The 21,574-nt window shown below is 33.0% G+C and overlaps 1 protein-coding gene across 1 annotated transcript; it reads right to left on the minus strand.

The window, feature by feature from the left end:
* Positions 1–14,635: 14,635 nt before the first annotated feature.
* Positions 14,636–21,299, minus strand: LOC124834596 (putative receptor-like protein kinase At2g23200). The gene is made up of 2 exons (XM_088104697.1): positions 18,582–21,299; positions 14,636–14,913 (listed from the first exon to the last, which is right to left on the minus strand). Exon 1 carries the CDS (start codon positions 21,147–21,149, stop codon positions 18,600–18,602), a length of 2,550 nt encoding a protein of 849 aa, XP_087960823.1. The 5' UTR covers positions 21,150–21,299; the 3' UTR covers positions 14,636–14,913; positions 18,582–18,599.
* Positions 21,300–21,574: the final 275 nt, after the last annotated feature.

Here is a 21,574-nt window from a genome sequence, read left to right on the forward strand (position 1 = left end):
ATATATGGGGTTTGCTAACTTGCGTCCTTCTGTTTTTCAGTTGATACATTTTAGCGATGTGTACCGGATTTTAGTTGACAAAAATACTCTAATATATTATGGATTCTAAGTTATAAGGTTAATGGCGTTTTAATAATTTTCATCCTCAAAACTAAAAAAAACTAAATCCTTAGTCACCTTCCTCATTCCTCTCAACTCTTTCTCTTTCATCTCTCTCACTCCAACATTTTCTCTCCTTTCACTCCAACATTTTCTCTCTCATCCATATGCTAGTCCCAATTTTAGAAACACTTGTCTAACCTTAATCTATCTTTCTCACTTATCCAATTTTAAATTTTAGAATTTTGTTGTGTTACAAACTCCCCCTCTGCAGGCACACGATCATCAATAAACCAAGATCAAAATCAAACCAAGTTTAGCCAATTAAAAATTTAGTCAGAAGAATGTAATGGTAAATAAAACCTTTAGCTTCATAAATCACATAGGAATGAGAGAGAAAATGTTGGAGTGAGAGGGGATGAAAGAGAAAGGGTGAGAGGAATGAGGGAGGTGAGCAAGGGTTTCAGAATTTTTTTTTAGTTTTGACAATGAAAATTATTAAAATACCCTTAAATCTTATAATTTAGAATCTATCATATATTACCGGTACACATTACTAAAATGTAGCAACTGGAAGTTAGCAAACACACACACACACACACACACATATATATATATATATATATATATATATATATATATATATATATATATATATATTTAATAAAACGTTTAAGATAATTTTATCAAGAACAAAGATGTTCAGTGCATAATCTATTGTGTATTTAAGTTTATAAATAATTAATTATGCATCTTTCTCCTCTAATATTAACTTATACACGTTCTTATGAAATATAGTTAATTTCTATACAATTATAAAATATAATTAATTTCTAATAATAACAATTAAATCGAATATTTCCATTCTAAATTCAATTCGAATATATTGACGATAAATAACAGAGTTAGATGATTCAGTCTACCAATTTAAAAATGGTAACCCAATTTACATAAAAATTTATTTGACTCATTGGTCATTGATATATTAAAAATGTGGGTTAAATTTCATAACTTTCTAATAGCAGTTCACCGTAATTAATCCATGAGCCAAAAGCTGCGAAATGGTAATGACATAAACATATAAAATAAAAGGAGTAAAATGTCAAATAAATCATTATTCCTTAATTGTATTTATGAAATTTAAGCAGATGATTTTGTTTTTATTTATTTATTTATTATTTTTAAGTTTAAGAAAATATATATTTTTTCTAATAATTGCATATTTATTTTCACTTTGAATTAATTAATTTATTAAAATAAAATAATTTATTTATTACAGAGAATTTGCAAGACCCAGAAAAGCTATTAATAAATATATAAGTGTGACAAAACTTTACCTCCGTAAAAATTAGACTGGTCTCATGAGTAATTAAATTTTTAAGCAATTTGAAATTACATTACTTAAATTGATCTAGTCAACAATTTAACTTTGGTGATTTAAACTTTTAAATTATTATGATAAAAAATTAACTAGATTAAATAATATAAGTCTTATTTATTTTTTGTTGAAATTTAGGGTTGAAGAACTTGCTTTGTGTGGTGTGTGATACAAAAGGTGATATATTTAGAGATTTAAAATAAATATATATAAATGGCTCAAAATTTTGACTCTACTCAACGTATCCTACTTATCAAAATTAAGCCTTGTTCACTTGAATAGATTTGGATAAAATGATCGAATGAATATGAATTTGAGAAGATTTGGAGGTACATTTTTTTTTGTTTATTTGAGTGGATTTTGGAAGCAAGTGAGAATAAATTTGGAAGTAAATTTTTTTAATCTGTCACATCAATCAAATTTTACATTAATTCTTACAAACTTTACTTACAAATCCACTCTCACTTACCTCCAAAATTCACTTAAATAAACAACAAAAAATTTATCTTCAAATCCTTTCAAATTCATTCAATCACTCTCCCTCAAATCCGTGATCAGGAATATATTAGTTATTATATTGCTTTGCTAGAAAAAATAACAGTGTCCATAATCTTAAAGTGAAAATTTTACCTTTTTAATGATTTATTTTATCTTTTATAAGAACCTTTACTATTTTTATTAGTTTATCAGGTATAATTTATCTTTGAAAGGTTAGTCACTGTACATTGTTGATAAATGAATATGAATTTGAGTTGAAAAAAAATAGTGTTCCATTTTTTTTAATAAGAATGCAATTCAAATAATTAAATTAACTAAAATAATATGGAATGCAGTTCACTGAGTTATAAACAATAATTAAATTTTTCTGAACAATATTTGAGTTCAAGCATTAAGTTTGTTTGAACTATATTTTAGTTATTTTGACAAATTATTTATTTGACTTTTGATTTTCAATTTTTAATTTTTATAGAATTTAGTCTAGTTAAACTCTTTTACGGAAATAAAAGGAATATATAGTCGATTTTTTTCCTTTTTAAATTATGTTTTTATAATTTAGAAAAATAAATCAAACAAAAAATAAAAATAAACTCTTGATTAATAGTTCCTCCCGATTTAAAAGTAAATATTTCTTGATAAAGTCTTGGTAGATAATTTCTTTTTTTTTTTCTATTCTTAAATGGGTTAAATATGTTTTTAGTCCCTAAACTATTGGTTGGTTTTCGTCCCTCTTTCAAAGTAAGGTACAATTTGGTCCTCATTCTTTTCGAAACGTTCGTTTTAGTTCTCGAACGTTTCGAAAAGAATGAAGACCAAATTGTACCTTACTTTGAAACAGGGACGAAAACCAGAAACGGCCAATAATTTAGGGACTAAAAACATATTTAACCCTTCTTAAATAAACCTATAACAACCTATTCATATCCTATTTTCCCTAATAAACCTAATCATATTCTGCAGCGACACCTTGCCCGCGTTCCCTTCCAATTTGTCCCACATCGCACATTACGACTTATTCAACTATTAGATACAATGGAGTCATTGCAATCATGCTTTAAGTGTAAACTTTTATTTACATTATTTCTTTAAAAGCCAATTTCGGAGCCATTTTCCATGGAGAGATCGTGGCGACTCTCCCCCCTTGCACGGCGTCGCCAGAGGGTGGATGGAAGGCAGTGATATGTTTCCGGCGTCAGAAGCAAGACCGATACAACCTCCTTGAAAGCAAATGCAGCAAGTAAGGATGCTTTATTTCAATTAATATTTCAGAAATTCAGGATTCGTTCACGTTTTCAATATCTAAATTCCGAAATACGGAAGATTAGAATGATTTTTCAAAATTAAATTCTAAATGTATGTCAACTGTAAATAAATTTCGAAATTTAAATTTTTAGTTATGAACTCTGTTTGCATTAGATAGAGTATTATTGAAATGAAAACAAAGAAAAATTAGGATGTGCAAACAGCAAAAGGGGTGCAAAACCACACTGCCTAAATGACTTTCTATTTCATTGAAAATGTATTGTCTTTCCTATGGTGGCATACCATTTGTTTAAGAAGAAAAAAATATTACATATATTTAAATAAATAAAAAAACCCTAGTAGGGGCAACTGCCCCCATCCTTGTAACACAGATCCGTTTATTGTTGATCATACAGGGCTTTTAGGATGTTGAAATGAAAAGAAAAAAATGAGAAGTAGTAGTAAATTTGAGATTGGTTGATGATTAGAAGTGTTGATTACATCAAACCGCCCTTAGCTTGTACACAAAATGTGTAAAAAGGAAAAGGCTAAATGGAAAGATTAATGCAGAAATCATCTGTATTCACGCACTCAGTTTTCTTTTCACGCACTGGATTAGCAGCAATGTGTGAAGGGCGCTTTGGTTGTCACAGAATAACATTGTAGGCTTGGAACAAGTGACTTTAAGATCATGAAATAAATAAGACAACCATTGGAGTTCACAAGTGGTGAATGCAAGTTCATTGAGCTTGTTTGTAACCACAAGAAAGAAGTAAAAGCGAGAGCTTTTCATACCATTTACGTGCTTGAGACCATAAAGTGACTTCTTCAATTTGCAACATTAATAGGAATCATATAAATCCAGCCCGGGGGAATGGTCATGTACACATCTTTAGTAAGATCTCCATGAAAGAATGTGATTGATGGAGGCAAGAGCAAGAATAAGACGAATGGTTGTCATTTTTACCATAGGGAAAAATATTTCAAAGTAATTGAGCCCTTCAATTTGGGAAAAACCCGGGCAACAAGACACGCTTTATAGTGTTCAACATTTCCATGTGGTTTTCGTTTGATGCGGTAGATCCTCTGCAACCAATGGGTGTGACATTTTGAGGCTTGTCCAAAATATCCCAGGTTTTATTCAAGACCAAGACGTCAATTTCAGCATTCATGGCTTCGATCTAGCAAGGATGTGCTTCATGAGAGGTACGTGGCTCATGCTGAAAGACTCCTCAAACAGTGACGATGAGATTATGAGAGACGACTATAGTTGGCAATGGACTGTATTGGATATGGACACTTTGAGGATGATTGATTTTTCATCCTACATCCCAATTTTTTTCTAAAATGCCCATTACACCCCAAATTTCTCTAAAATGACCATTACATCATGTTGTCCAAGGGTTACATTTAGGGATGACAAAAAAATTCGCGTTTGCGGATATCTACAGAGAAATCCGCAACGGATAGTTGATATCCGCAGATATTTACTATCTGCGGGTTGCGGGTAGCGGATATTTTAATACCCGTTTATAAACGGGTCGGGTTACGGTATTACATTATCCGACCCGCGGATACTCGTTACTCACTAAAAAGTTAAAAATATGTTTTTATCCTTAGGTTTAAACTAAGTTTTATTATTTTTCCCCTTTGCCTCTTTCATCTGTGCAACAACCTCCCCCTCCTGCTTGTGCTAACGTTTTGTGCCACCATCAGAGTTCTGTGTTGGACTGTGTCAGCCACCATACGCACACTGTACCATCCTTGGTGTTCAATGTCGGAGTCGCACTTTACCGACCAAGAACGATATCTCTTCCAACTACTTCTTTTTGTTTTCCCTAATTTCTTCTTGCCTTGAGTGAGTTCTATTACGAATTTTGGAAAATCTGCATGCACATACCTCCCTCCTCCGTTTCTCTGCACGTATAGAGGACTTAAATATAAGGGCAGAATCGAAAGTCAACTTAAAACTGAAATAGGGTTTTGGAGTTTTGGGTATAAAGGGATGAAAACGAAATGAGAGAGACTGAAGTGGGGATGACAATGGGTCGGGTCGGGCAAGGATAGTGCCTACCCGCAACCCGACTCGCCGGATAAAACTTTACCCGTTATCCGACCCACTACCCGCTGGATATCCACATAAAAAAATTCGCGAATCTTGTTCAATCTGCGAAAATTTTAAAAAAAATATTTTATAAGTTTTAAAATGAAATCCAAATTAAATTGCAAAAAAAAAATACAAATAATATTTAAAACATATATCCAAAAGAAGTCAATTGATAAGTAAATAAAAGTTAAAACATAAATTCAAATTAATACAAATTAATAGTAAATCATATATCCAAATACAAGTAATTTTAAAACTAATTGTTCTAAAAATAATATTCCAAAATTTATATTTCTTCTCCCATATCTTCATTTTTGCTACTTAATTCTTGAAACAAATAAATAAAAATAAAGTCATCAATCAATGACAAAGTGACACTATTAATAAAATTATATTAAAATATTATAAACAAAACTACTAACATCATCATCAATTATCTCTTTTATTATTGTATTAAGCTTCATGTTGTCCGCTTTCAATTTTGAAGAACCTGAAAAAGGAAAATAAATTCATTTGTCATAGCCAATCCTTTGAATGAATATAAATATGTTATTTGAATTGTTCATCTAATTACCTTGTATGTCACTCCATAGCAAATCTTGAACACACATCAATGCCTCGAAAGTGTCTGGGTGTAATATACTCTGATGTGGAGTAAGAAATCGACCACCAGTACTAAAAGAAGACTCAAAAGCAACTGTTGAGAGAGGAATGGCTAGAAAATCTCTTGCAATCATTTGTAAGATTGAATAATTTAATCCATTAGTCTTTCACCAAATTAAAATGTCAAATTCTTCATCTGAATCCGGTAGTGTCGGTTCCTCCAAGTAACAATCAAGTTCTAACTTATAATTTGATGGTTCATTTTTCTTTGCAATATGGTGTTTTGCAAAATCTCTCCTCCAAGCACAATTTTTTTCATCAACAATTTGGCCTACATTTATGTTTGAATTTTAACATGAAGAAACTGACTTTTTACCTTTCATGTACATTTCATATTCTCTTACCAAGTCCTTAAAAAAAATCTTCACCTTTTCAATTTCACAATCAGACTCAATACCATATATCTGAAGGAAAAAATAATCCAACAAATCAATTTTGTACTTAGGATCTAAGACAATACCTATAGCCATCACTCCACTGATCACACTCCAATACTTGTTAAACGTTAAAACCATAGATGTAGTCATTTACTGAATAATAGAATTGGAAGAGTTAAGTCATTCCATCAAAGCCAACTTAATTTCACATACCTTTGAAAAGAAAATGTTCCAGTTGGATAAAAGGTACCAGAAAACAAGAGTGTCACATAATAAAATATTTCCAACTTTTGGCAAATTTCATGTGTCATTTGCCAATCATATGCGCTAGACAAAACTTTATATTGACTCTCTCGTTATGATAAACGATCAAATACATCTTTGTATTGTATGGCTACTTGACGCATTAAAAATGTAGAATTCCACCTAGTTTTGCAATCAACTACTAATTTTCTTCTTAATGAAATATTCAATTGAGCACATGTCTCTGTAAATTTCTCTTCTCTTTTAGGTGTAGTTGTCTAAAAATTAGCACTTTCTTTGACATTTTCAATGACATTAGCAATTATGGACAAACCATCCTTCACAATCAAATTCAATATATGTGCACAACATCGCATGTCGAATAATTGGCCACCCAAAATAAGAGACCTAGGTGAAACCTTGTCTAAAATGCGATCAATCATGGCATCATTTGTAGTGCAATTATCAGCTGTCAAAGTAGAAACTTTTCTATCTAGATTCCAATCCCTTAAACATTCAACCAACAATTCAGCAAGAACTTGACTAGTATGAGGAGCAGACACATACATAAACTTAAAATTGAAGGTCATATTTTATTAATTAAGTGAAGAACAATGTTAATATAAAAATTACACTTAAAATAGAATATAGTATTATTACCTCACAAGTCGACTTTGTAGTTTGCATAAATCATCAATAAAGTGAGCTGTTATAGTCATGTAGCCTCTATTTTGATTATTAGTAGTCCACATATCAGTTGTAATTGCAACTCGGCTTTGAATCCTTGACAACAATAATTTCAATTTCTCTTTTTCGGCATTGTAATTCTTTATAATGTCCTTTTTTAATGTGTTTCGAGAAACCACTTTAAATAGAGGTTATACAACAGCATAAAATTCTTTAAAACCTATGTGATAAACCATTGACATTGGATACTCATGTAGAATTATCATATTATGGAGTGTATCTTTAGCTATTTGTTGATTAAACACATAATTGCCAACAACTACGATTTCACCACAAATAGCTAGAGATGCACTCCGTAAGATGATAATTCTACATTAGTATCCAATGTCAATGGTTGATCACATAGGTTTTAAAAAATTGTGTTGTTGTATTTAAAGTGGTTTCTCGAAACACATTAAAAAATGATATTATGAAGGATTACAATACCGAAAAAGAGAAATTGAAATTATTGTTGTCAAGGATTCAAAGTCGAGTTGCAATTACAACTGATATGTGGACCTCTAGTAATTAAAATAGAGGTGACATGACTATAACAACTCACTTTATTGATGATTTATGCAGGCTACAAAGTCGACTTGTGAGGTAATAACACTATATTCTATTTTAAGTGTAATTTTTATATTAACATTGTTCTTCACTCAATTAATAAAATATGACTTTTAATTTTAGGTTTATATATGTGTCTGCTCCTCATACTAGTCAAGTTCTTACTGAATTGTTGATTGAATGTTTAATGCATTGGAATCTAGATAGAAAAGTTTCTACTTTGACAGTTGACAATTGCACTACAAATGATGTTATGATTGATCACATTTTAGACAAGGTTTCACCTAGGTCTCTTATTTTGGGCCAATTGTTTAACATGTAATGTTGTGCACATATATTGAATTTGATTGTGAAGGATGGTCTATCCATAATTGCTGATGTCATCGAAAAGGTCAGAGAAAGTGCTAATTTTTGGACAGCTACACCTAAAAGAAAAGAGAAATTTATAAAGACATGTGCTCAATTGAATATTCCATTCAGAAGAAAATTAGTTGTTGATTACAAAACTAGGTGGAATTCTACATTTTTAATGCCTCAAGTAGTCATACAGTACAAAGATGTATTTGATCGTTTATCACAACGAGAGTCAATATAAAGTTTTGCCTAGCACACATGATTGGCAAATGACACATGAAATTTTCCAAAAGTTGGAAATATTTTATGATGTGACACTCTTGTTTTCTGGTACCTCCTATCCAAGTGCAACATTTTCTTTCCAAAGGTATGTGAAATTAAGTTGGCTTTGATGGAATGACTTAACTCTCCCAATTCTATTATTCACCAAATGGCTGCATCTATGGTTTTAAAGTTTAACAAGTATTGGAGTGATGACTATAGGTATTGTCTTAGATCCTAAGTACAAAATTGATTTGTTGGATTATTTTTTCCTTCAGATATATGGTATTGAGTCCGATTGTGAAATTGAAAAGGTGAAGATTTTTTTTAAGGACTTGGTAAGCGAATATGAAATGTACATGAAAGGTAAGAAGTCAGTTTCTTCATGTCAAAATTCGAACATAAATATAGGCCAAATTGTTGATGGAAAAAAATTGTGCTTGGAGGAGAGATTTTGCAAAACACCAGATTGCAAAGAAAAATGAACCATCAAATTATAAGTTAGAACTTGATTGTTACTTGGAGGAACCGACACTACCGGATTCAGATGAAGAATTTGACATTTTAATTTGGTGGAAGACTAATGGATTAAATTATTCAATCTTACAAATGATTGCAAGAGATTTTCTAGCCATTCCTCTCTCAACAGTTGCTTTTGAGTCTTTTTTTAGTACTGGTGGTCGATTTCTTACTCCATATCGGAGTATATTACACCCAGACACTTTCGAGGCATTGATGTGTGTTTAAGATTTGCTATGGAGTGACATACAAGGTAATTAGATGAACAATTCAAATAACATATTTATATTCATTCAAAGGATTGGTTATGACAAATGAATGTATTTTCCTTTTTTAGGTTCTTCAAAATTGAAAGTGGACAACATGAAGCTTAATACAATAATAGAAGAGATAATTGATGATGATGTTAGTAGTTTTGTTTATAATATTTTAATCTAATTTTATTAATAGTGTCACTTTGTCATTGATTGATGACTTTATTTTTATTTATTTGTTTCAAGAATTAAGTAGCAAAAATGAAGATATGGGAGAAGAAATATAAATTTTGGAATATTATTTTTGGAACAATTAGTTTTAAAATTACTTGTATTTGGATATATGATTTACTATTAATTTGAATTTATGTTTTAACTTTTATTTACTTATTGATAATGCTAATTCTTACCATTATCTAAGCGTCATTTTAGTAGCAAAATCAACTCCTTTCTAGCTTGTAACTTGCTTAATCTTCTTCTTTTGTGTTGTTTTCTAAATAAATGTGTTTTAGGCTACATAGATGTAACTTCATCACTAATCCCATTATTTTGTAGCTAAAACTATGCTTGGAAGAATCTCTAACAATGTAGAGAGTTGAACCAGCCACAAAAGCAAACAAATCTGCAGAGAAACCAGAAAAAGAAGCAGTGCTGCTGAACCTAGCTGGGCCCTCCTAGCTCAAGGGCGTTGGAGCGCCACTACATCATGATTGTCGCGCTGGGGCGCCCTCCACACAGGGCGCTGGAGCGCCATTTTTTGCTGACATGACAGATTTGTCTATTTAACTCAAAAATGCGAAGAGCTTTAGGTCTTTGGTTCTTTGGAGGCGTGATTTCACTGTTGGAGCTCATGGAGGCCGTAAGGAGCTCTGGGGAACATCTCCTCCTCTTCCTTTGGGTCTCCTTCTTCCATCCATGTTTGTAACTCTAGGGTTCTCCATGGAAGTGGAGAACCAAATTCATCTTGTTAGGGTTAGATGTAGCCTTTGAATTCTTGTGTAATGGATGATTGATTTGAATATATATATGCGTTTTCTATCAATTGCTAGTATTCTTGTTTCCGATCTTAAAGGTTGCATGTAATAAGAATGTTCATGAGTTGATTTTGGGGTTTCATGGATTATGGGAACGTAAGATGGAACCTTGAACTGAAACATGAGTCCTTGTGGTCATTGATTCTAGGGATGGAAGATGATTCACATGTTGTCTTAAGATCCTAGCTCTTTAATGCGGGTTTGCTTGTTAGATTTTCCAAGGGATTGGAGTTTAATATGAAAAAACCTAGGCTCTTCCACCTAAGGGATTAGGGTTAGAGTTTGTTTGTGGATTGACTTTAGTAAATTGATGGAGAGGAGATGAAATTGGGTAAGCACAAGAGTGAAACAGGTGAAAACTAACTTTAGCAATGTCACTTCATACCATTTCTAGTCTTGTCCATATCTAAGTGCCTTTAATGACCAAAGTCCAACCATTGTATATTTGTGAATTTATCTCTTTGCACATGCTTGTAAATGAATGTTATTATTCTATTGAGTCTAGATGAGTTGTTAATCGCACAATTCTCTAGTATTACAAGTCTCTTGGAAAAACGATACCTGATCTTATCATGATTTATTACTTGAAGTGATTCGGTGCACTTGCCGAAATCACCCAACACTTATCCATTGACTTCTTTTGGATGTATGTTTTAAATATTATTTGTATTTTTTTGCAATTTAATTTGGATTTCATTTAAATATTTATAAAATAATTTTTTTAAAATTTTCGCAAGTTGATAACGGATATCCAACGAGTATCCTCGAGATGAAAAAGTCTACAGATTTTTTTTTATGCAGATATCCAACAACTAGCGGGTATAGTTTTATTCGAGTTGCAGGTAAGCACTATGTATGTGTGACATGACTCGTCATCCCTAATTACACTCTGCACACCAAATCTTTTCTAAAATGTCCATTACGCCTCGCGGTGAAAAGGTTAAAAAATTGAAAAGAATATTTGATTTTTAAAATCGATCTGAACGAATTTTTGTAAAATCGGATGTGGAAACGCAAAACTACTTTTATCGAATTAGAAAACTGATTTTTAATTTCATTTCTTAATGATTTAATTTAATTTTAATTAAATTATGCCTTTTTAATTTCAACTTTTTAATGATTTACTTTTATTTTAAATAATTTACAATTATTTAAATTTTATATGATTAGAATTTGTTTTATTGTTAATAAAATTTTAGTATTTGATACATATATATTTATTTTAATTAATTAATTTTATTTTTATTCTATTTTGCATTATTTAATGTTTTTATTTTTTTTTAGTTTTTAAATTTTTTTATAATTTTAAGATATTTTTTTATTTTTTTAATGAAATTAGAATTTTATAATTATAAAAGTATTTTAATTAATTAAATTTTTTTTGAATTAAATTTTTTTGTTTGTAATTATTTAATATTTGTTTAAATTTTTTATAGAATTTAAAGTTTTTATTTGTAATAATATATTAGTATTTGATAATTACATAATTATATTAATTAATTAATTAATTTGATTTGAATTAAAATAATTGTTTTGAATGATTTAATATTTTTTTAACTAATCTCTTAGTTGTGTTTTTCAATTATGGATTTATTTTTTAAAATTTTAAGTTATTATGATTTTTTAATAATATAATTGAATTATATAATTGTATAATTATTTTAATTCATTACTTTTTGTGTAATGTTCTTGATAAAAAAAATTTAGAAAAGATATGGTTCGTACTCGAGGTGCATACTAATATAAGTAATTTAATCAAGTAGATGTCACACCAACAATCTCTAGCAATGACAATCGATATTTATTGTTCTGTAAGTTAAATCCATCAACAAGCAATATTAACTGGATTCAATAATTTGATTGCATCTGGATATGTCCAGAAGAAGTCACTAACAACCTCATATTCCTCCACACATCTACTCCAATGAATGTAGTTGTCATGATCCAATATCATCATCAACTGCTGCACTTCAGTTCCAGATCCTCTTATTTTCTTTAAGAGTCAACAAATTATTTTCAAGTGTTATTTGAGGTTTAGTCATACCAACAAGTACTATTTGTTTAGTAAAATTTAACCTACTAGCAAAAGGATGATCTATTAAAGTTTCTGCGAAATCGTGGTTATGGTATCCACATATCACCTGCAATAACCACCCATTGTCATTACAAGATGGATACCACAACCACGATTTGGCAGAAACTTTAATGGATCATTCTTTTGCTGGTAGGTTAAATCCTACTCAACAAGCAGTACTTATTAATATGACTAAAACTCAAGTAACACTTGAAAATATTTTGTTGACTTTTAAAGAAAATAATGATTGTAATGTCACTACAACAAAACAAGTTTACACAGCAAAATATACATATAAACGGTCATTGAGATGATCAAGAATTGAGTTGCAACACCTGATGATGATGTTGGATTGTGACAACTACATTCATTGGAGTAGATGTTTAGAGAAATCTGAGGTTGCAATGACTTGTTTTGAACACATCTTGATAAATCAAATTATTGAATGCATTTAATATTGTTTTGTTTGATGGATTCAACTTAGAAAACAAATAAAAATTTATTGTCGTTGTTAGAGATTGTTGGTGTGACATCTACTTAATTACCTACTCAACGACATTTACATTCTTATCAAGTGAACGAAAAAATGATTTCACTTGGGCTTTTAAAAAGTTGAGAGCCTTATTTGTAACATCTTAGGACGATTTATAAGTCATAGTTAGCAATAAAGACTTATCTTTGATGAATTACATATGTACCTCGAGTAAGAACCATATCTTTTCTAAATTTTTTTATTACCAACATTATACAAAAAGTAATCAATTAAAATAATTATACAATTATAAAATTTGATTGTATTATTAAAAAATCATAATAACTTAAAGTTTTAAAAAAATCCACAATTAAAAAACACAACTAAGACATTAATTAAAAAAACATTAAATCATTCAAAACAATTTTTTTAATTCAAATCAAATTAATTATTTTATTAATATAATTATGTAATTATAAAATACTAATATATTATTACAAATAAAAAAAATTAAATTCTAAAATATTAAAAAGTAAATATTAAATAATTACAAACAAAAAATGTAATTCAAAATAAATTTAATTAATTAAAATATTTTTAGAATTATAAAATCTAATATTTTATTGCAAAATATCTTAAAATTATAAAATAAATTAAAAATCTCTAAAACAAATAAAACATTAAATAATTCAAAACAACCAAATTTAATAAAAATATAATTAATTAATTAAAATAAATATATATGTATCAAAGACTAAAATTTTATTAACAATAAAACAAATTCTAATCATATAAAATTTAAATAATTATAAATCCTATTTAAAATAAAATTAAAATTAAAAAGGCAGAATCGGATTTGAAAATGCAATTTTGTGTTCATCGGATCTGGAAAATCGACTTTTCTTTCATTGGATATTCGGTGAGGAAAAATCGGTTTTCCATATTAGATTAGGTAGTTTCGCGTTTCCAAATCCGATTTTACAAAAACCCATTTCCAGATCAATGATTTCTCTAATCTAAAACACTTTTCTAACTTATTCCCTCACACAATGCAAATTCTAATTCTACACATACAATCTAATTCTATATATATATATATATATATATATATATATATATATATATATATATACATACAATAAATAAATAAAAAATTGAACTTTGGAAAGAATGTAACAGCAACCGGAAGAGGAAGGAAGAAATGCACAAAATAGAAGAAGTTGGATCCACGAAGAAGAAGGAAGTTGGATTTGTGTGTGAGAAGAAGTGAAAGAGCTACGTAGAGAAAGGAAAGAGGGTGATAAAGTGAGAGCCGAAAGAGAAATGAACGTGAAATGAGATGGAGAAAGATTTTAGGTTTAAAAAGAATCTGGATGGTTTGGGGATCAATGGTGATACGGATCTGGTTGAAAAGGAAAAATAAATTCATCAAAGAGAACGTCTCGTAATATGAATATGTTTTTTGAAATTAAATCAAATTTGACATGGCCTCTGGTACCAATTTCAAAACTAAGAAAAACACCTTGGCAAGAACGAGCATCAAATTTTTTATGTAGGGGGTGTGAATGCATAGCATAAACAACCGTAAATTTTGAGCATAGAAAAATCAGGCGTTTGCTTTGGTATAAGTTCGTAGGGCCACGTGTGTTTAACAGCATAGGACCATAAATATTTGGGAAGATGGCATTGAAACCCCGAGCAACATCCGATGTTTTCGATCAACTCTTCCATTTTGATGGGGAGTGTAAACACAGATTGATGCTCTACTGGTACTGGTACTGGAAGAATAAGGCAATCTTTTTCGTTTTGCAAGATGGCAAATGTTGCAATTTTCATTAACATGTTTTGAAACAAAAGAGAATTGTTTGTGTAAGGCATCGAGACCTTTTCCAGAAAGGTGGCCTAACCTAAAATGGCATAGGTTGATAGAAGACACAAATGATTGTTAATAGATGAAACTTAGTTTCCTTCTTCCTTCTTGTTTTCCAAATGGTAAAGTCCTGTTGTCAATTTAGCCAAACCAATCATGCCATGTGTGTCCATTCCTGTATTTGACAAGAATCATGAGAAAATGTAAGTGAGAGTACTTAAGAGAGGAAGTTAATTTCGATCCAGAAAGAAGGTTGAAATTGAAATCTGGGACATATAAGAAATCATGGATGATGAAATTTGGAGAAAATTGGATAATACCAGTAAAGTGAGCTTGGACGACAGGTTTTATTTTGAACAATTTAAAAAAATATTAAAGGGAGGAAGCAATGTAATCTGTTGCTCCAGAATCAATAATCTGTGGAACAAGTGATGAAGGTGATAGTGTGTGCTTACTTGAGTTAAGAACGTGCATGGTAGTGCAAAAGGCAAAAGAAATACAAAGAGTTTCAGTTTCAGAGAAAGGACTCTTTTGTTTGATTTCGGAGAGGTTAACTCTAGTGGGTCGGACGTTGTTAGCTGAGCCCGTACTATCAGAAGACCTTGGTTGCTGAAGGAGGTCTCTTATACGCTAATATTGAGCCTAGGTGAGAGTAATCCCTAAGTCATGTGGATTTGCCTCTGCTATATGTGAACCTGCATGTTGCGCAATACTGTTGACAGAAGTTCCGCCAATGTTGCGGCTATTGATGCTGTTAGGGTCTGCCTGGGAAGCGAGGATGAGAAGGATAACCATGTTTGCTATAGCACACAGCAATTGTGTGACCTGTGCGTTTGCAATAAGAGCTATATTTATTGGGGTTCTGTTTGGAACCTCCATTTTGAAGAGCATCACCACCTTGACCTCTGCCATAGGGAGAGGAACAAATTGGCCCCCTCGACGGTTGAAGACGAAGAAGGAAAATGTTGATGTTCTTGCTGGACCACCATGGAAAAGACGCGATTAATGGAAGGAAGAGGATCCAAGAGCAAGATTTGGAAACGTACAACAAAAAAACGCTCATCAAGACCCTTCAAGAATCGTATGATGAAATCATGTTGATGATAGGTCCTTGCGGAACAGGTGCATACATGGAAAGGGCGAAAGTTGTCCAACTCCTTCCAAAGGGATTTAAGTGCAGTGTAATAGTCAGAGACGAATTTGGAACCTTGTTGAAGGCTATAAAGATCTTCTTGGAGCTCTGCAATGCGAAGCAAATCACCTTGAGAAAAAGTTCTCGAAGGTGACGCTCTGAGCAATGGAGGGAGACAAAAGAGTGGATGAGCCAGGACATGATAAAGTGTTGCAACGTTCCCAGGAAGGATACAAAAAATCTGAAGGAGAAGGAATGGGCATAGAACCTAGCAGAAAACCCATTTTGTTTTTAGAAATCAAGGTCATTCGAAAGGAACGAGACTGTGAATTGTAATTGCTTCCAGTACGGACAGGCATGACAGAAACAGAGTTAGGTCTGGAATGAATGTAAAAAGGACTGGATGGATTGAGGTCTAGGATCTGATACCATAAAAAGGAAAAGGCTAAAAGGAAGATTAATGCAGAAATCCTCTGTATTCACGCACTCAGTTTTCTATTTCGAAAGGTACAATATATAAAGAATGACCTAATAGGATAAAGAAAAAGGGAAAACATTACAAATTTGTCCTATATACAGCTCACTACATGTCAGGACAATTTTCTGTTATGCAACTCAGAATGTGTTGTCTGTTTTGCCATTTTCATTTTGCATTTCTGTTATGACTCGATTGTGTAACAATTTGGGCCTTTCGTTCATTGATGTGGAATAACTAACTTTTCTAACTAAGAGAGATGATGATCACTTTGCTAGAGGAGTTTAGTCAGTGTGTGTGTTCTGCCTTTGGTCATTTACCAATCTTTTTTTATAGTTCAGATCCATTTCCCTATAATTTCATACTATAACATTCAGATCCATTTCCCTAAACTTTTTTGCTTCATTTATTTCCTAATTACTCAAACTATAAATTGCTATATTGTTGAAGAGGTTTGTTCTATATTAGGTAATTATTCTAATTTAATTTGTTCCGATCATGTATTTAATTGTGATAAAATCTTTCCATATTTACATCTTCCAATATAATATCTTGATATACTTAATTAGTCTTTAGGCGAGTCAAGACTTTATCGAATCGTTCGGGATCAAGTTTATCACCACACTGGCTATCTAACCAAATTTTTAAATAGCTAATTTCGAGCTAGATTGTAAATAACAAATTGAAATAACCAAGTGTAATACCCATTCAATATGTCAGAATCAAGATGTTTAGTTGATGGCTTCCTCCTTCACACTCGGGTACATCTTTCTTAGTTCCCTCGGAAGCCGTGAAATATGCACACTGGTTTCCTTCTCTAAACTTTGGTGAACATCTACTATTTTATTTGGTAGTGGTATATAATTAAAAGTTTCAGCAGGCTTCATTTTTCTGGATTTTTAACTCAATAGGCACCTCCTTTTTTGTTTTACTACAAATTATCTCTTTGTAAGAATTGAGTGCAACAGTGGTGTCGACCACGTATATCTTTGAAATAAAAAGGAGTGTGACTTGATTTTATTTAGTGGATAGGAAGGAATGGCCATTGTTTCAATACAGTTTTTCTCGCAATAAGATATAGAAAGACACAAGATCAAGTATTAGGTGATGATAAAGTCTTGGCCAAAGGGACTATCCACACAAACCCAACATATAGGAATGTATAAAGTATAACTAACACATACGCAGTATTTAGTGGGATTTCACCCCACAAATCTAACTTAGAAGTTAAGATCCAAGATCACGTAAAGCGTTGTCTTTCAAGAACCAATATCTCTAGAGGGAATTAGACATATCTGTGGGATCTTCATCATTTTAGGAGGTTTCACTTTAAACGCTGTTACTTAAAGTGACTGTTTTTTTGGCTAGAACAACCATGATAACCATTCTTTCAACCCGATGCAGGAAAGCTTTTTCAATACCGTAATTACTGTCAAGGGTTTTCTTTTCACATAAACAATTACCCATTTTTTATTCATTTTTACACAGGGAGGTATGTTCACTGGCTGTTGATAGGATATGTAATGTATTGGACATTGTAGACAGTTTTTAGATAGTTTGGCAAAAATAAAACACAGAAGTTAGTATGAAGTGGTTAGGAGTAGTTAGGAGGAGTTTAAACCGCAGTTAGGGGAAGTTTTAATTAGTAGTTAGGCAGTTTTTGTCTTTTAAGGAGGGGTGTTCTAGTTCTGGTTGTGGAGTGTATTTTGTTTCAAAACAGGGCTTGTCCTGTGTAGAAGGGAATTTCTTCACTTGGAAGCTGTTGGATGTTTTCTTGTATTATGTTTTTCAGAATTAGAGTGTTATTTACATTGTGCAATAAGATTTGTGTGTTAATTTCTTAAACTGAATTATAAATCTGGTTTCTTGTCTCCAAGAAACCTAACAGGCATCAGTGCCACTCTCCTCTTCCTGTACAAGCTGATTTATATGCCATTGAAACCCGAAAAGGGATGATGAAAAAACGAAAGTATGTATTTAATATAGCATGGTTAGCCGCAGTCTATGGTCTATCCACCAGTGCAAACAAGTGTTGTATGAAATGGAACTATTTATCAATAATTTATTGCCAGCATAGGAATTGATTAATAATCGATGGTTTTACAATTGCTTTCATAACGTTATTTAAACCATAATAGACTGACAACAAAAACTACAGAAAAAAAAAGGACGAAAGGTTGAAAAATCTATCTTAAAAGCAGGTACATACTCAAGACATTTGCCAATAGATGACTACCTTGAAGTGCTCGATACTCTATCTGGCATCATCAATCTTCAACTGGGAGAAAACGGAATCCACAACACTATCGGATTCATCACCCCTCACAATGGTATCATCCGCTTCACTCAGTGTGGAGAGTGAAGGAAGACGCCGAACATTGGGCAATTGAAGTGATGCAGAAACACTACTAGAACTATCCTCATACGGCTCTCTCTGTATTGCATTTGCACCTTTCTGAAGCTGCAGCGCATACTCCAAGTCCCACAACACATCGCCCATGGATGGCCTATCAGAACCATCTTCTTGCAAGCATTTTTCTATCGTCTCACTAAATTTTCTGAGTGAGTTTTGATCAATTTGGTCCTTGATGGAAGGATCGATGATCTCTTGGAGTATCCCCTTGTTTTTGCAAAGCAATCCCCATTCTGCCAAGTTTATCTGATCTCTTGGAAGAGATGGGTCAATCACTGCTCTTGCACACAACACTTCCAAAAGAACTACTCCAAATGAATAGACATCAGATTTTTCTGTCAGTTGTTGCGACCTGAAATACTCAGGATCAAGATACCCAAAAGTGCCTTTAACACCAGTGGTGACATGAGGTTGAGTATCAGCAGGACCTGACCTTGAAAGACCAAAATCAGCAACTTTAGCAACATGGTTCTCATCAAGCAATATGTTTGTGGACTTTACATCACGGTGAATGATTCCCCCAGATGCTCCTTTGTGAAGGTAATGAAGACCCCTGGCAGAATCAATGCATATTTGAAGCCTCACCTTCCAGGATAGACTTGGGAACTTTGTATTATACAAATGGTCCCTGAGTGTCCCTTTTTCCATGTATTCATAGACCAGAATCATCTCGAACCTCTCATCACAATACCCAATTAAGGAAACAAGGTGCTTGTGGCGAATCTTAGACAAAACCATGATCTCTGTCTGAAATTCTGGAAGGCCTTGACCTGAACCTGGCTGGCTTCTTTTCACAGCCACTGTCATGCCATTCTTGAGAACTCCCTTGTAGACGTTGCCAAAACCACCCTTGCCAATTAGCTGACTTGCGTGGAAGTTCTTAGTTGCCAGTTGAAGATCAATCAAGGGAATTTTGAGCCCTAGGTTTATATTGGGAAGGGGAGAACCGTGACTGGTTATATCAGTCAATCTGCTGTGAGAACTCCCTCCAGCATTGACGGGGATTGGCAACCAGTCCGAATTCTCAACGGGCTTTTCCTTCCTCATTTTAAAACGCCAAAGAAAGCCAAGTAGCACCACAACAACAACAACCAAGACTGAACCACCGAGAACTGAACCAAGCAACACAGGAAGACGGCTATGCCCGGAACCGTTTTCGTCCAAGTCAGCGGGGACAGAATTTGATGATTCAATCACTTTCATTATTTCCAGCCCGTTTAAAAAGGTACTTGGTACGGGAGCGGTTCGATTAGGTGTTAGGCTGACCTTAATATATCCAGAGTTGTCAGAGCTCACCACGAAATCATAATAATAAGGGGCAGGCAACTCCTTAGACACGTTTCCGTCAGTATTTACCTGCATGACATGAAAGTCATAAATGGAAAGTTCGAAGTATGTAAGGCCAACTTGTGCACTGAGATAGTCACAGAAGTGAAGCCGAAGGAAATTATCTGTGTTGTTGTCCACCGGAAGAGCCCATGTCAGGTTGAAAAGCCCCAAGTCTGTGACATTGTCAGAGCTGTTCTTAGACTCCTTAGCAGTCCCGTACACCTCAGATGGCGCAGTATAACTAGTTGCGTTTGGACCATCGGCGTCATCACCTACACGGGGCACGATTTGACCCTGGTAAGCGGAACGATTCTTGGCGTTTTCCGGATAAGTGAGATATATATCATCTGGAATCCAGTTTCTTATTAAGATATCTCTGGTAGATTGGCCACCAACGTTAAGCCTGTGTTTGGTCTCCAACACCCGAGAGTACAAACCTCCGCTGAGGGTAGATGTACCCCCAATCGGAGTGAAACGCGACACTTGGTCGGATATCAGATGGAGGGGAAGTACGAACAGTTCTATGGCATTCACAAACGCAAACGATGATTCCAGAGGTCTGAAAGTTATTTTTATGCTGGGGGTACTGATTTCCATGAAAAACTCTTTTACTAAAGCAGAGTTGTTATTGGTATCATTTCTACCATTAAAATTTTGCAACAACCAAAAGCCAGGAACTGAAACGTTGAACCTGGCAGAGGAAAGATTAGTGGGAGAAGAGAAAGGGAAGAAATGGAGGCGTACCAGGTAGGTGCCATTTTTATCGATGTTGAACTTATACGAAGATTCCCTTAGAAAAATCCTTGCTGTTTGGTAAAGAGGAGAAGGAACCGATGACTGGTTCTTTTCTGTGTTACTGCTGCTAAAAGTGGCTTGAGGTGTTGATTCACCAACGTAGACCTTTCCACTTTCGGTGACACTGTTGTCTGACCCACAATTTATGAAGTACTTATCTGGGACGGTGTAGCCGAGTGAGGCGAACTGCAGTGACGAGAGCTGAAGAAGGAAAAGAAGTGCTATACAGAGAGAGTGTTGAATTATGTGGAGCTTAGGAATCTCCATGGAAATATGGTGATTGGGGCTTAGTATCTGCTATGATTATTGCATCTTCTGAAACTAGACTCTGTGGACTTCAATGAACACGGGACACATATGAAAGGAAGACTTCAGCAGAGGTCAAGGCGTCAGCTTTGATTTTTCTTATTATTTCCTCTTTTCCCTTTTTTTAATTCTGAAGTGGATTTATCAACTACCGGGACTATTAGGGCCGTGAAAAAGATAATCGAGAAGTATGGTTGACGTTTGAAACTTTCCATTACTTTTGTCTTTAAGCATTTGCCGAAGAGCGCGTGCATGGATACTTACTACTGTTGTAATAAATAATTAAAGGGCAAATAATGCTGCAAGGTAAATAGAGTACAAATATCTTTCCAGAATGATAAAAATTTTCCAATGGTCCACTGGCACCTATTTTGTCCTGGTTTTCT

The sequence above is a fragment of the Vigna umbellata genome, chromosome 1 (assembly GCF_029865625.1).
Source record: "Vigna umbellata cultivar VRB3 chromosome 1, Vumbellata_1.0, whole genome shotgun sequence".
NCBI classification, from domain to species: domain Eukaryota; kingdom Viridiplantae; phylum Streptophyta; class Magnoliopsida; order Fabales; family Fabaceae; genus Vigna; species Vigna umbellata.